At 37.7% G+C, this 16,847-nt stretch overlaps 2 protein-coding genes across 15 annotated transcripts; one reads left to right on the plus strand and one right to left on the minus strand.

The window, feature by feature from the left end:
- Positions 1–484: 484 nt before the first annotated feature.
- LOC107218945 (transient receptor potential cation channel trpm) lies at positions 485–14,706 on the minus strand. Of its 10 annotated transcripts, none has more exons than XM_046746224.1 (22): positions 14,620–14,706; positions 13,733–13,853; positions 13,401–13,661; positions 12,469–12,587; positions 11,887–11,969; positions 10,836–10,892; positions 10,013–10,223; positions 9,713–9,926; positions 9,489–9,651; positions 9,276–9,412; positions 9,033–9,189; positions 8,681–8,834; positions 8,307–8,615; positions 7,651–8,209; positions 7,326–7,537; positions 6,792–6,980; positions 6,347–6,409; positions 5,685–5,897; positions 5,253–5,601; positions 5,023–5,168; positions 4,345–4,935; positions 485–4,267 (listed from the first exon to the last, which is right to left on the minus strand). In XM_046746224.1, exons 4-22 carry the CDS (start codon positions 12,529–12,531, stop codon positions 3,080–3,082), a joined length of 5,058 nt encoding a protein of 1,685 aa, XP_046602180.1. In that variant the 5' UTR covers positions 12,532–12,587; positions 13,401–13,661; positions 13,733–13,853; positions 14,620–14,706; the 3' UTR covers positions 485–3,079. The 10 variants fall into 10 exon arrangements, with proteins under 10 accessions (XP_046602180.1, XP_046602181.1, XP_046602178.1 ...); XM_046746225.1 differs by having other exon boundaries at positions 13,747–13,853; positions 14,346–14,690; XM_046746222.1 differs by having other exon boundaries at positions 14,346–14,690.
- A 682-nt stretch (positions 14,707–15,388) lies between these two features.
- LOC107218936 (probable U3 small nucleolar RNA-associated protein 11) lies at positions 15,389–16,845 on the plus strand. 5 transcript variants are annotated; one of them, XM_046745287.1, is made up of 2 exons: positions 15,389–15,408; positions 15,973–16,845. In XM_046745287.1, exon 2 carries the CDS (start codon positions 15,986–15,988, stop codon positions 16,745–16,747), a length of 762 nt encoding a protein of 253 aa, XP_046601243.1. In that variant the 5' UTR covers positions 15,389–15,408; positions 15,973–15,985; the 3' UTR covers positions 16,748–16,845. The 5 variants fall into 5 exon arrangements, with proteins under 5 accessions (XP_046601243.1, XP_046601240.1, XP_015512464.2 ...); XM_046745284.1 differs by lacking the exon at positions 15,389–15,408 and adding an exon at positions 15,421–15,621; XM_015656978.2 differs by lacking the exon at positions 15,389–15,408 and adding an exon at positions 15,421–15,616.
- The last annotated feature ends 2 nt before the right edge of the window (positions 16,846–16,847 follow it).

Genomic DNA, 16,847 nt, shown 5'->3' on the forward strand with positions numbered 1-16,847 from the left:
CAGTATGTTATCAATATTGAAATACATCGCGGTGAACTCTAGGAAGGAATCATTACACATATACTGATGTGCATAAATTAAATATATCGTTGAATAAAAGCGCGTAAATCGTTGTATAATGTACGTGTAACGATACAGTTACTACTGTATAGCAATAATTGTCTTACTTACGTTTTATGCATAGCCATTGAAAAGTGATTTCATTATTATAGTTTATATAACAAATACAGGTAACCGATCGTTACATGTATATATCTGTAAACGGTACACAATATAATTACAATATTAAAAAAGTAAAATACGAACTCATGTTTTCAGCATTATTTTCAAAATATACGCAAATGTATACATACAGATATAATTATTGTCTCGCTTTAATCACTTACGATGTCATCTCGACGATATGATAATAACGTATCTTAATTATTGCTGCAGATAGCGCAAAATATGATTGATTAAATATGCGTAAATATAATTAATTCTCCGCTTTATTTCTTTTCTATACAGTTTCTTTTCTTTTTTTTTTTTTTCTTCTTTTGTGTGTCTTTTTGTTTCATAATCTCATGTTTTAGAAAAAATACATGTTGCTATATTGTCACACGGAAATAGGAAAAATAAGCTTTTAATCCACCTATTTGACCAAAGATAAAAATCCTATCACACTATATTATTATATCGCCTTACCACAATTATTAATCGTATCATAGTTTGACGATTTAACTGAAGTTATTGCAATATTATGAGCTAGGCTAGGTAACCTTGATATGGTAACTTTTTATTAAAATACGGATGTTCTCTGTAAACTGGACCAATTTTTCCATGTACTTCTTGGATATGATTTTTTTTTTTGTTTCCACTGTCATTTGCTTGGAAATAATTATGCTTAACAACAATTTTTTTTTTTTTTTCTACAAATCATTGTACTCAAAATTTTTCCCGGAACTTATTCAATTTTCCGAAACGCTACCAAAATCAACAAAAAAAAAAAAAAAATAAAAAAACTTATACAGCACCATTATGTAGAGATTTGGAATTAAGTCATGGTATAAATGTCAAATCTCAGGAAAACTAGATAACTGAAAATATATTTTTTACCACTGTAATTTTACTTCGGTAATTTTATTATGAAACTATTCGTACTGCTGTTCTAAAAAATTTTCATCGAGTCCTAATTGTCGCGAATTTTTGAGAACGTTGGGTTAAAAATTTGGAGCAAAAATCGAATGGTTTATTTTAAACTTGTACTAAAAACACACAAATAACGAGAAATGTTTGAGAGATAAATGGAGAAGTGGTCCAGCTGATAAAAGAATCTCCATATAAAAAATTTTCTAAATAGTTTCGTATTATTGCCTACATTTGTGACTAGTCGAAAAATCTCGCGGTATATAAATTTGACTGTTTGGAAAAAAATAAATAAATAAATGAACAAAAATTAGCTAATGAAATACCGAACAAAGTAAATCATAATTGTCAACATAATTATATAAAATATTACGTGTTTCAGTAATAGAAGTGCGATCCAACGATTGCGATATATATGTATATATATATATATATATATATTTTTTTTTTCAACTTTCATTTCACAACTAATATTATTATTATGTTGTATTTGTTTTCATATGTTCTTGGTTATTTTTTTTTTTTTTTTTTTCTTTGAGCAATATTACAGTGTGTACTTGCATAAGCTTGGAGCTTTGAATTGCGAGTGAAATTCTCAATTACAAAGCTGATAAGCTTCCGACGCATGGAGGATGTAGGTATGTACGAATTACAAGTCGTAGGTGACACACGATATTAGTCGATTAATTTCCAAAACCTATAACATTCATTATTTTCAGCTCTTTCTCTCGCTCTCTCTTTCTCTATCTCTCTGTTATTATCATTCTTGATATTATTATTATTATGTACAAATTCCGATTGTTAATAATTAATCGTTACAAATTCTTCAATCAAATCTTCGATAGAATTTACTAATACTACAATAAGCTAATAAGCTCTATTGAAGTACATATATAGTTAAGATTGAGCGTAAAAAAATTACGCTCGTACATGTAAAGGTATTCATAATACACATGGAAATTGTAGATATATGTATACATATACGTATTTTCATCTCATATAAACGTGAAGAAATATTAAATTTAAATCACCAAGTTTTTACAAAAAAACCGTGTTCACTACATCTGTAAGAGGACAATTTATTGGAAGCAATGACTATCGTGGGTAAACTAGACGTTTTTGCTTTATGAGGCTACGCAAAGAAAGGAGAAAAACACTATCGTGAACCATAGAATAGGATCGATTCACGAAGTCATACCTAGAAAACGCACCGCAGACAAATATCCAACAAAATGTTCTCTTTTGAGATCTAATCTAAACTAATTACCTACAGATTGCAAAATACACGATGAGAATAATTTTAATTATCAAATTACCTGCATAGCAATCGCAAATCTAATGAAATATATTCACCTAATCAAACGGTGGCTAAAGGATCGTTAAGCATGTATATACTAGATACTATACAGTATCGAGTAACAATTCATATTTATTCCAACTTCCGTTTCCAGCGAAAGGTTGTGTTTCAGAGTATTTTTGCTACTGCAGCGAATAAATGACTATTACTCAGATGCGTGGTATCTTCCAAAGCTGAATTGATTACAAAATATTCTTATCAAGTATCGAACTTGCCGTATGTGTATAAGATGATATTGCCGGCTACACTAAGTGTATACTAAAACATGTATCACAATTTCTAAATTTTACAGAATAGAAGTAAAAAAGATATGTATAGCAAACATACAGACTTCATAAGAATCTGTAAGATACAGTCGATTATAAAAGCACAACGGAAGATCTGTGTGTGTGTGTGTGTGTGCGCGCGTGTGCGCGCGCGCATTATGTACGTCACAATGTGGAATACTGGAAGATGAATCGTAGAGAATATTCCATTTGAAATACCAGTTAAAAAAATCAATGAGGCCACCGACAAATGACTGCGAATAACTAAGGCACGAGCCAAAAATCATGTACTAAGCTATCCGCGACTGACTGAAAAAAATGATGGCACAAATCAACACATCGTCTCAGACGCCGGAGCAGGACATGTGCTGAGGCCATGATCGGCGGGTAGATCATTATCACTCTCTCGAATAGGAGGTCGAGCTAGAGTCTGTTCGATTTCTTTGGTGACGCTGATGGTGGGTCGGGATTTGAAGGTTTCATCTTCGATGGCGGAGGCCCGTCTAAGCTGTCGCCGTTCGTTGTGTACAGTCAGGAAGAAGGCGCTGTCCTCGTTGTCATCGGATTCTGCATCCTCCGCTATGTCCGTATCGTGCATGTATCGCCGATGTATAAGTCCCTCCATAAGTTGATAGTCGCACTCCTCGGCGTCGCGTAGATGCTCCTTCTCAATGTGCAGAGCCATCTCGGGGTTTGACATCTCCGACGCGTATCTTCCTCGACGAGGAGGAGGCGAGACAGGCGGAGTTCTGGGGGGACTCAACAGCCCGCAGTAACTTTCGAGCTCGTCGGTGATGCTGGTGTACTCGGACCGCATTGCGAGAAGAACCGACCTCTGATTAGACGAGGCGTTGTTACTCCCTGCAGAGCTCGGTATCACAGCTACCTTCGGCTCGGCCCACGTCACTCCTCTTTGCGCACCGCTCATAGGAGGAGCGAGAAGATTATCCGGCTCAGAGAGCGTGCGGCTCGATTGCCTCACCGACGGAGGATGACCCGAGGAATCGCGTCTCGCCTCGAACGCCGAAGTCGATGTGACGTCAACACTGCCCGACCTTTTATAATGATCGTTAATTTCTTTCTCTGGTTTTGCATTCCCCTCGCTAACGTTGCTCTCTCTACTTTCCGAGGTTTTGAAAACCTCCTGAGACGCTGGTTCGTCACTGTTGTTCGACGAATCGTTCTTACTCAGATTGTCCAGCGAGCTAAGAATCGTAGCTCGCAAAGGTACATCGTCCTCCAATGGCGTTGTTGTTGTTGGGAAGAAGGTTGCGTCCGTTAATGATTTCAAGAGTTTGCGGCGTCGGGTGTGAAGCAGAGGCGATTGTGTGATCAAGTCCGACTCGGAAGCGGCCTCCGATCTCTCAGAAGCTCGTCTGGGACGTGGTTCTGTGGTTGGGTCGAACCGCGGTAGATCTAAATTCGACGTATGAGTCGCCATGAAACGATGTATTACTCCTAAATGAGCCAACGTCTGTTCGTTCAGCTCCTCCAATTTTCGCATCTTAAATTCTACAGCCTGAAAAGAAAATATGTTAGATTTTAACGTTGAGAACGAATTTTCAATTAGCAATGCTACCAATGCTAAATTCTTACCTGCAAGGAAACGTTCCTACTGTTCTCCTTCTTGTCGATGTCCTCGATTTTCTGATGCATGTGCTCCACGCGTTCGGTTGTTACTTTCACTCGCTCGTCTGTCGACATCTGTAGTTTGAGTTCTTGTTCCCTGAAATATCCCTCGACGCAATCCTCCTCAAAGTCGTATAATCGTTCCATATCATCCTCCTCGAGAAAGAGTTTCAGCCCATTGTCATATGCTTCTGTGGAACGCATCTCGCCTTGCCTGACGCATCTGATGATGTATTTAATGAGCAAATAGATGTGCGAAACTATAATCAGTGGTGGAGGGAGAACCGGTTTCTGTTCGTACTCCATGACGACGGTGAAACGTTGGAACATCCATACTTGGTGGGCGACAGCGTTCACTTCGTTGAATATGTTGTTGAATACTGCTATCAGGAGATTGATCAAGAGAATATTGGCCACGAGAAGGTAGACGGACATGGCAGCGGGTGTTATCCACCTTCCCAGAAGGCACGGATCCTGTCCCGGGTCATTTCCGCAGTCTGGATCTATATTGTCCGCGTACACTTCACCGTAAAGCATGAAATACGGCTCCATAAATATCTGTTGATAAGTCAATACATGAATCCAACGATCAATCGACAAATGGTGATGATAATTGAAAAGGAAGTAACAATGTGGCAGACTTACATCTCGCAAAATTCGCCACTTGGGTTCACTATTAGGATTAAGAATAGCTTGTCTGGCTACGCCAAAGCTCATCAGTACAACTAGCAACAGTACAACAAAGTATATCATATTCTTCACCATCTTTCCCATCATTGTAACCAAAGGACCTGCAATGCAAAGTCATTAAAATGATTAAGTTAAGGAACGAGACAACGAATTATTTCCAAAATTTCTATTCTAAACCCCGATACCTAAGTACTTGTTGACTCCGAGAATGTTGAGAATTCGCAGGTACCAATATATACAATCCACACAATAAATAACACGCCCTACTTCCATAGTGGGCATTCTCAACCGTAGAATGAGACCAATTTGAAAAAATAGAATGGCAGCGGCGTCGCACGGGTTCCACATATTCCATGCCCAGACACTGAACTTATGGGATAAAGTTGCTGGCTCGGAAGACACTATCTGCCGAACTTTTTCACAGCCGAGTGTGCAAATGTAGGCAATGGAGTATATTTCAGCCCAGGCAGGCATGTGACCCATTTTCACAAGAATGCAGTATGAGAATAGCACCAAGAATACTATGTACGCAATCTGAAACGTACGAATTTTGTACCCGCTATCCATTTGTCAAATAAATAAAACAGAATACGTGTAATTATGTTTCAAGTACTTACCGAACTTGCCCAAAATTTGGTAATAGGAGCTGTATAAAATTCGTAGAGCTTCTTTTTCAGACGTAAGGGTCGGTTTGTTTTTATATCATAGTATTCGGGCAAGGAGTGAACAAATCTGGGACTGCAATCATCGTGATCTGTTATAACTTTACCATTCTCTCGAACGATTGTGTCTTTTGCAGTTATTGTTCCATTTTCAGTGGAAATTAGTGCCTGCGAAAAACCGATCAGGTAATTAAAGCAATGTTAACATTGTTCAGTGCGTAGCGAGCGAAAGATGGTGGCTATTACAGAAGTGAAAGTAGATACATAGGCAACTGTAACAATTTCTCGACGGTACTGAGAAAAAGTGATGGAAGGATTTTCGCAGTAGTAAGAAAGCAGAGATAATTGAACCTGGAAAATGAAATACGTACATCTAACGATTACAACAGGCATATAATATAAGAGCGTATAATAAATTGTTGTGTTATGTAAACGCAACCAAAGCTGCTACAAAGAAAAACGACATTGACCGGGGACAAAACGGAAGAAAGAACAATCAACAGTATTTGAAGAATTTCTTAGTGGGTGACAAGGACGTCACATGACAATTCAAGCATTATATAAAAATGGAAGATAGCGATCACTGATTGATCTCGATTTCCTCGACACTGTTGTACCTTGATGCCTTGCTGACTGCAAGAGGATTTGCTGCGAATACTCAAGCTGCTACGTGGACGTTTCTAAAAAAATATGGAATACAAGCACCGATAACAATCAGATGCAAAATATCATTACGGCTTTTCATTAATCGTTGTCTTGACAGATAGTTCAAACGCAAAGAAAAGGTTGTGATTGATTAGCAATAATAATTCGGGATATGTTAGCACTTGAAAACTGATTTCTCCTCGCAAAGTTTACCAGCCACTGGAATGACGTTTCAAGATCGGACCAAGAATTTACTTAGAAATCGACCATATATGTTTAGCGGAACGCCTCGCACTGGCTTTTAAACTTCACAAGGAAAAAAATAAAAACCAATAATACCTAGTGTGTTTATTGTATTAGTAAATACTAACGTGAAAACTCGTAAAACTTATAAAATTGAGAAAAACGATATGTTACCTCGACTTCGGGGTGTGCCGGAGCCGACGCTAATGTGGGAGTGACACCTTGCTCGTAGTCACTGTCTTCATCTTCGTCCTCAAGAGCAATTAAATGTTCCTCCTGTGTCTGTGGCATAAGCTGCAGCTCTTCTCGACTTTTGAATTCCAGCCGTGTTATGTATGGCGGACACAGCAGGCCAAGTACTACCTACAGTTCGGACAAAGCATTGAGATGATCGAGTCAAAAGTGAAAGTGAAACTACATAGAAGGACTTACGGTGGTACCAAGTAACAACTATTAAACATCAAGGCTAAGAAATCATAAAAACAAAAAGCAAAACGTAGTGGTGGCATGCAATTTACCCCTTCCTTGTCGATTAACTGTCGGTGTAATCAAAAGCAGAGTTATTGCGGAAAAAAAAAAAAAAAAAACTGATATTTTATAACAAAATAAATTGTACCATAAATTGTTGAAATGATATTATGATAAGTTCACAATTAGGTACTAATAGGTGTAAAGTAACTTCATCATATACTAGATAACAAGGTTGACCTTGAGATTCGTATTTTTACGTGTTCGTAGGCCACCCATCCAGAGGTCAGCGAGAATAATTTGACTGCAAGGATGTGCTAGAAGAGGACGATGGTTCGCAGTTACAGCAAGTGACAAACACGTCTGACCTGACCAATTCTGAAGCTCTGACGTTAGCAACTGTTGAGTTTGATCGTCGTCTTGTCGATAACAAAAATCCAGAAGCTCTAAGGCTAAACATTTAATTCACATGAAATGAATAATGCAAAACGACATCGAACACATTCATTAATTGCCAATTCAACATTAATCAATAAACGCTTCATAAAACTCTGTGGACACTCACCGATAGTTTCAAATTCCTTGCCGTAACTACGCAGTTCGTCGTAAATCTCTGTCTCAAGATCGTCTTCGGCAGCTTCGTGCGCCATTGCCTTATAAAGTTTTAGAGCTACCAGCGCTTTGGCCAATGCTTCCTCCCCGTGTTGCCACATAAGAAGCGCCATTTGTTGACGTTTCGTTAGTACAGCCCATATCAGCAGTTCGTTGAACGGAAAATCGAAGAGCGGTGTGTCTCTGTCCCCTGGCAGCGTCTCGGCCAGCAGAGTCATCGTCAAACTATCAGTTTTTCCAGCAGCGCCGCTAACCGAGTAACATCGACCAGCAAAACTCGTTGCACTATTGGTACGATGGGCATGAGCGTGATGCGCGTGTCCACCAGACTTCTTCATAACTCGAGAATAAACCGCTCTAAATTTTCGCCGAGTGTATTGAGCCCGATAAGCTCCACCCATCAGCTTATTAATCACAAGACCGATGTCGTGCAGAGTATAAATATATCCACGCGGTATGTGTGGTCTCACGTCCCTCAAAATGTAGCCAAGAGTGTTGGATGGCCCTTCTTTCTGGTAAATTTTTTCAGAAAAAAAGAAAGCGAAATTATTTGGTGAAGATGTATTGAACAGTAGCCAGACTATGAGTTTGATAAGTGATTTTACTCACTGTGTTGTAGAGATCTTCGAGACGAGGTATGGAGAGAAATTTACGCATTGAAACACCATTCTCGAGCAAAAGTTTTACAAAATCAATTCGGTCGTGCTGTAGAGCCTGCATCATGGATTGTTCGAGTGCTCCGGGCGGCCATTCTTGTCCGTATACAAATATTTCGCTACGAGCTATATCTACTCTGTTCCAAGTCAGAGCCAGTGATAATTGTTCAGCTGGCGAGAGCTGCTGCGATTTAAATAAGGCTGTGAGGATTGTTTGGTCAAGTTCTTGAGGCCGGTCGTGCGTAATTCTGAATACTGTAATCTGGAGAACAGAAAAGGAGTTAGCAAATCTATTGTAGAATAACAAGAGTTATAATAAAGACGCACAAGGTTTTTGTTACGTGTGCACTGAAGTAGCTCTAAGTAGAGTTGTTCCGCCTGTTCGGTAGAAACTTCAAAGGTGTGCCTAATAGTGCCTAACAAATGTAGACGCATCCCGTCTGGCAAGCCGTCACCCTCTGTTTCACTCTCTGTCGCATACCTTTAGGATAATAATTTTTATTCACAGCTACATTCTACAAAAGGGAACTCGTAAATAAAACGGAAAAAATTATCGCACAGAACTAATACCATAATGATTTTTGGCAATATTTACGAAAGCAATTGAAAAAATAACAATACAGGCAGTACTTTATGAGGCAAGAGATTCGGTAATTAAACTCAATGATTGTTGTTTTACTTGTGCATGAAAGCAATGAGGTCGGCTGCCCGACCTGAACCATCGCAAACAACGACAGGGACTGGCGGTTCATCTGTAACGTATTCAAGAACTGCTCGGATAGTGTTTGTTCCTCCTTCGATTACAAGTGCCACAACGGGAATGCTACTATGCGTGTCTAAAAATACGCAACAACTCATGAAGAATTGATCGACGATTTCATTCAATCGGTTCTGAAACAACAATAATAACTGGTAACCTTACATGGCTGAAGTTTCTGATTTGATATGTATTTTTCAAGCTTCCTTCGCAGCATTATTTCAGCTCCATATCTCCCTCCAGTTCCATTATCAACCAAAAGAAAATATGCATGCCTGCTGTTCAGTACAGCGTATTTGGACCTGTAAAAATCAACTGAACTTTATTCATACCGTTCCTAGTTGACGAGAGAAAATAATAACACTGTGTTTCAAATACCTTGGAGATGCAATGGCGTGATAAGGAACGTCGCGTCCCCGACCGACCAGTTCGTGTCCATTCTCTAGTATCCCCCAAGGCGCAATACCGATACTGACGACTCTCCCCTGTCTCTGATTTGAACGCTCCAAAAGCAGAGCATCGCCAACCTGTCGTGTTACACCTGAAAATAGGGCCAAAAACGTCATCGAATCTATATTTGCGCCAGAGAATTCTTGACTTACCGGTATTTGTTCCGCCCGTAAAGATCCAAGCACCCGTTGTTTTTGCTGCTTTTAAAAGGCCTTTTCTAAGGACTTTCTTCAAGCTTGGCTGTAGCTCGAAATTCGATCTCCCACCATGAACGGTGATCAATAACTTTGGTAAATCGAGGTTCCATTCGTGCCTCAGTAGTTGAACAATAGGCTCTGGTCGAGTATCGTATGCGAGCCTGACATACTGAGCATTGGATAGACAATCTTGAGTTAGAGTTTTATCGATACCGATGTCCTAAAGAAGGCATCTCCTAAAATTTTTCTATTCACCTGCGCTTTGGTTGGATGAGGTCCACCCTGAAACTCAATCGTGCCATATGCATCGGTCGGGCTAATTCGAGTATTTTTACCCGGAGTCCAAACCTCTCGTTCATGATCAATTTTCTTATCTCCGGTAGCAGCGCTGGCGCCAGCGGTGGAATGAGTTTGAACATCGGCGCCAGTTCCGCAGTGAAATGTGAAGGAATGCCCGCAGCAGCATCTGAAATAGCATGGGACAAAAAAGGCTGAGTAAATTCTCAAGGAAAACCGTCAGGGAAATAATAATTTAATTAAAAGCTCTGGAACAAGCCTCTCAAGGATCGTACAGTTTTTTCTGCAAAAAAAAAAATATGAAATTACACTGCAAAAAGTATTACATCAATATATCCAATAATCTGCATAGTCATAACGTATCGTACTTCCGATGAGGAAACTGTAAGAAATAATATCAACAAGAAGACCTCGGAACGCATGGACGATCTGCAGGCTGCATCTGTACTACACATTGTTACCAGCATTGTATAATCGAACTTCGAATAGCAAGCAGTATAACACACTTACTAGGCGCCACATCCAAGCAAACAGAAAAAACAAAAAATTAAATAAATAAATGTCTTCTTCAATGTATCTATTGCTCGGATTGATAGGACACAACAATGATTAATTTCGTCAAGGCGCAAGGGTTTAGTAGAGCGTGCGGATGATGTCCGATCTGATATTATACAGTTTTATTTTGTTTTTTTTTAACAGTTCTCTGTCACGTCTCTGACAGCAAGAACTCAATCTTACAATTTTGTACAACATGGGACGGAGCATTCTAGATAATTCTCACCTGGCTGTTGTGATTACGTCGTACTCAGCACCCTTATCTCCCTCTACTTCTTTCAACCTAAACACGCAATGAAACAAGGAAAAATAAATTAAACTGAAATGAATGAACGAAGATGAAAAGTGAGAGCAATTTTTTATTTGCCAAACGTAGTGATAAGAGAAAAGAAATCCGTTTTAATAGTGGCAAATAATAGTGGACTCGAATTGTCCGGGAATAAATTTAGAATACTATACATCTGATGCGCTCCACCTTAAGTCACCTTGTTGCAAAAGAAAAAACAAAAATATATGTATATATATGTATATATATATATATATATATATATATATATATATATATATATATATATATATATATATATATGTATGTATATATATATATATATATATATATATATATATATATATATATATATATATATATATTTTTATTTCATTTATATATATATATATATATATATATATAATATGCATATAACTGAGTTAATCTAACTGAAATAATGAGTATAAAAAGCATGATTTTGATTGATGAATTTGAAAATAAACACAAAATGCACACGCAAAGCTAATAGCAGCAAACTTATTTACTATACCAAGCCTTATTTGACCAGTGTTAATTGTTAAGACTTTATCCAATTTTACCATTCTGCGTCAGAGATAAGAAAGCCTATAATACGTATAAAAATTAAACTGAATGAAAATAATATAATCCATCTCCATTTTCATACTTTCGATACCTCAACGATACCGCTTAGAATCCAAAGTATACCAATTGCCGATACTATCAACAGATTTTCACTTTACCACTAATGATGAAATTTATTTCAGTATTATTTCAATAAGCACACATGCCATTAGCTGCCCCTAAGATTCCAATACTTCATATATAGCTGCTTGCGCACCATAAAGTTTCACATATAGCAGTTACAGGTTGTTAAATCATCAATAAATTTATTCCTGATAATGAATAGCCCATCCATAAATTTATATGATTTGTAGATCGAGGCTGTAAATATTAACAGATTCATGCCACCTAATCCCACCCTACTCACCTGTGCTCATCTCGAGGACTAGGAATAAATTTTGCGCATTCCCTCTTTTGAAAAGTAGCTTCTATCCAACTCCGCGCTGTTGTCTGTAATTGAAAATTGTACTGTTCACATCTCAATAAATTTCAACTATGGTATTTATACCTATATGTATATTTTTTTTTTTCATCAGGACCACGAATACTGTACAAATACAAATTGCACACATTTAAGGTAATAATATCGAACGATCGAATGAAATGAATTTGATCATGGTATATTTTCAAATAAAAATATAAATAAATCACAATGAGAACGTTGATATATTATTCACTATTTATTATTCAAGTTAGTCACTATGGAGTAAAGCTTTTCCAAAAAAAAAACTAGTTCTATGAGTTTCTTTGGAAACATGGACACTAATTTTACTGCTGGTAAGACATGAGCGCAAAGCACAAATTGTTAATGAATACTAAATTCTGTTAATCAAGGATAAAAAATTTCACACGTAAATGTGATCATAGTTCATATACAGCGCTCAATTCTGTCATACACCGTGTATCTCTGATAAGAAGAGAGAAATTGACAAGACTTGGTTAACTCTACCTTGACCTTCTTTCGTTTCACTTTTGGAGTGTTTGCTCCGCAAATCACATTGCCGATGGCCATCTTCGCGCGATATCAGGTGGTATTTTCAATCACATTAAGCCTAAGTGATCCGTAAACTAAAAAAACATAAGGTGAAAAAAGAAAGGAAGACTCAAAATATCATTTTTTCAACATCACCCTGCACATGAATTACGCAGGCCAGTTAAACAGTAATTAAAATTCAAATTCAAATTTCCAGACAGACATATACTCGTCCAAATTACTCTCCGTACTCGATCGCCTCTTTCACTGCCATATCTGATCAGTTTTATCATTCTCCACAAGTACTCCTGCGATAGACCTGATTATTTAAAAAGTTTATTACATAACTAAGTAAGTGTCAAACAAATGAATGCCAAGAATACCGCGGAAGAAAGAACGCGCATTATAGATAAGAAAAATTAACATTAGATAAGAGTTAATTTACGGTTGACTTTCAAAAGATAATGAAAATACCCAAGTAAGAGCATATACAAGGAACTGATAATTACGAGAAAAAATTATAGGTGCATACGTGAATATGTATATGATACGTACATAATACCTAAGTTTTTTGTAACCAAAGATCAATCGATCGATGAAAATAAAAAAAAAAAAAAATTACACAATTTTTTTTTTTAACTCAAAAACAAAATTTAGATTATATGGATATATCACTTTTTATATTTTCAATGCACTTTAATGCAATATATAAACAGCACAAGCTATATTTTGTTAATTATTCTCTGCTGTGTTAATACAGCAAATTTAGGTACAAGTAAGCAGGTGCGGTACTAAAAAGCGAACTCTGGGGTTTGGTTTTTCTACACGATGATGAGAACTAAAATTAATACAGCTAATTGAGCACGCACATTTTCCTTTGTTTTTATCAATTATACCCATCTACTTACTACTCGGATAGGCTTGTTCTTGTCGATCATCCCCGGGAAATGAATGGTGAATTTGGAACGGCTCAGGTGAAGCGCTAAATATCTTCTCTGAGAAGATTGCGGCGTTTCTTATCGCTCGCCTCACGCTGTCATGCTAATACGAGCGAAATATTCTTGTTATTCACGGGTTGGCAACTGTGATTATGCGGGAATCTCTGCTGCCGCAGCTCACGGCACTGTTAACGAATAGTCGAGGTTGAGGTGAGATTAAAAAATCAGCGCCTGGAACAAGTGAATATCGATTATTTCATGGTTCCTTGATATTTTTTATAATAGAATCCTAATTTATCTACCTTGTGTCAAATACCTTGCGGAGAATTTGCTGATCTTCGATTCAAATACCATATTGACACGTTATTTGAATTAAACAAAGTGCCAACAAACGGCGAGCATCAATTGTCGTCTATGTATAACCTAGAAAGAAGAATCGCTAAATAGTTATTTTTATACATTCGTCGAAGTTGAACGAGGTTCTTTTTTTTTCTTCTTCTTTTTCTTTTATTTGATCAATTTTTGCAAACAAACGCGTGCAGATATTCCAATTGTTTCGTCGGAGCGCGCGCTCAGAAGAGCGTAAGTATAACTGTGTTAAATGGAGCGTATCGAGCTCGGGTTAAATTAGCCAATTGGCAATAAATTCGAGTAAACAATTTTCAACACCAATTACTTCTCGGTTCTTTTTTTTTTATTTTTTTTTCATTTTTTTTATTTTTTACGTAAGCCGTCTGGCTTTTGCGTAGGAACGTGTCACCGACGTCTCTCGCAATATTTACTCGACACGCGCAAACAGAATACCAGAGAAGACTAAGGGAATATGCCAGAGGGAAGAAAGAGAAAAAAATAACTTGAACGAAGAACCGAGATAGAAGAGTCCAGATTATTATTGGCAAGCGAACTACGTAATACCTGCGTGTCTGGTTCTCCGTTCGAATAAAAGAAGGAGAAGGAAAATTGAGTAGGCAAAAAATCAGTTTCAGCGAGAAGGTAAAAATGTATTCGTCTAAATATAGACACTTATAATCCCGCGTCAAAATAAAATTCACGGTGTCAACGTCGCACTTATTTTTTTTACACAGCCCACAACACGAGACACAATTAATTTCCTAAACTCGCCCTCTTCTTCCTTCGCTTCACACCAGTGTGTGAATTATAGATTATTAATACTAATCAATTTACACACTCTCATTCGCGAGCTCAAAGTCTCGAGCGTGCTCGAACATTCGCACGTCGTTGACGACTGAATAGTCACTGAGAACCAACTTCGTGCATGATGTTCCCGATCAAAGATGATGGAATAGAGTAGAAACTGCCATTTCTAGCTGGCTAGCACCTCTGGTGGGGGTCAAGGGAAACGTTACAGATTCTCACTGCCCGACTTGGCGGCTAATTTAAACACAAACTTTTGACCAAAAGCGCTGTCGTACGAAAATGAAAACACTTAAAGGCAATTTGAGTTTGATAGCTTTATTACTTATAGTTTCAAGAACATTTTAGAATATTCTCATTGAAATTAATAGCAAAATGGTTGCATGGCTCGTATAAGTAACGAACGATCACGTTTTCAATCCTGTGGCGGAGATTCCTCGATCAATTTATATCCGATCGACTTGAAATTTTGACACAATCTTTAAAACTTTTTTATCGGTGCGAGCTCGTGGCTAAATTTTTTAATTTCAATCCCAGAATCTTTTTCACAATTTTTTGACAGAAAAATGAAATTTTTGGTTCAGTAATGTCAGGATATGCGCCACCGCAAAAGCCCTCGAATGCAGAGTCGTTCGCTACTTATATGCGCCATACCACCATTTTGTTATTAATTTCAATGAAAAATTTCTAAAATGTTCTTGAAACTATAAATAATAAATGCCTCTCAGTCAATTTTCTCCAAGTGTTTTCACTTCCTTTCTAAAAAAATCCTTAAAATACGTATCATTTCAGACCGTCCAAGCTGTATCCCCACCCCTTTACGGTAAAAGAAGAATTTCAGTCAACCATATTTCGAACGTATAAATACATTCGCATGCTCCACACGATTATACTCATTGCATTTGTATAGCATATTTATCAATTAAAAGGTGAAATAAAAAAAAACGTGTCGGCATATAATTCTCTGGAAACTAATCGGGATACGAGTCATTTGGTGTAAGAGGATTAATTATCTACCTGGGAAAAGTGAGGTTAGGTTAGGTTATTTCACTAACATTAATTTCTTCAAAACGTCAGAAAGTGAAACATAATATATAAATATTGAATCAACAACGAAACGAAACCTCACCAATTATTCAAATGAACTAATTGAAAATTATTATTGCTATTATTACTGACAAAGCAGATTTAAATTTTAGGTTAAGTCTACCGCATAATTTTTGCTACTGTTATTCTCATACACGAGTAATGGTTGTATACATTTGTTTTCTGTATCGACAAAAAATTTAACCCTTCTACTATCATCGAAAATATAGAAGTTTTGCGAATTTCGAACGAATCTATGTATCGACTTCAAACTTTGAATAACGTAATCGAATAATTCCAGGTGAAAAAGAAAAATGTCGTCATGGAAAAGAGCGGCAAAGGCGAACCAAAAAACTCATCGAGAGCGTCACCAGCCGGAAAGCAGAGCGCACTTGGGTCTGCTAGAAAAGAAGAAGGATTACGTAGCAAGGGCTACGGATTACCATGAGAAACAATCGACGATAAAGCTGCTGCGTAAGCGGGCGTTGAACAAGAATCCAGACGAGTTCTACTTTCACATGATAAACGCGAAACTTCGTAACGGGATTCACAGAGAGAAGGTAAAGACCGAGGAGCACACACCGGATCAGATAAAACTTATGGAGACTCAGGACATCAGATATGTTTCTTACAAGAGGAACATCGAGGCGAAAAAAATCGACAAACTGCAAAGCCAGCTGCACATGATCGACGCGGCTAACGAGACCAAAAATAAGCACACATTCTTTGCTGACGATGGGAACGAATTGAAGTCCTTCGACGTGGCCAAGAGGCTGGACACTCATGCGACGCTGCTCGGCAGGCGAACGAACAGACCAAAACTGTCCAAGCTAAGGGAAATGAAGCTACCGGATATCGATGAAAAGATGCTGTCAAAAATGGAACAGCAGAAACACATGGCTTACAAAGAATTGCACAAGCGAATCGACCGCGAGAGAGAACTGTCGATAGTGCAGCAGAAAATTGAAGTGAAACGAGCGTTACAGGATAAAAAAGTCCCGAACCCTAAGCAAGTCAAACCTGCGACACCCGACGGACCGCCCATCTTTCAATGGAAATTTCAACGGAAACGATAAAATTCTGTAGTATATTCTATGCAATCCGTACGAAATAAATCAACGTTTTTTTTTTTCCACGTAACGCTTTCGTTTCTTTTCTGTTTTTTTTTTTTTTTTT

Source organism: Neodiprion lecontei, chromosome 7, assembly GCF_021901455.1.
Source record: "Neodiprion lecontei isolate iyNeoLeco1 chromosome 7, iyNeoLeco1.1, whole genome shotgun sequence".
In the NCBI taxonomy this organism is placed as follows: Eukaryota; Metazoa; Arthropoda; class Insecta; order Hymenoptera; family Diprionidae; genus Neodiprion; species Neodiprion lecontei.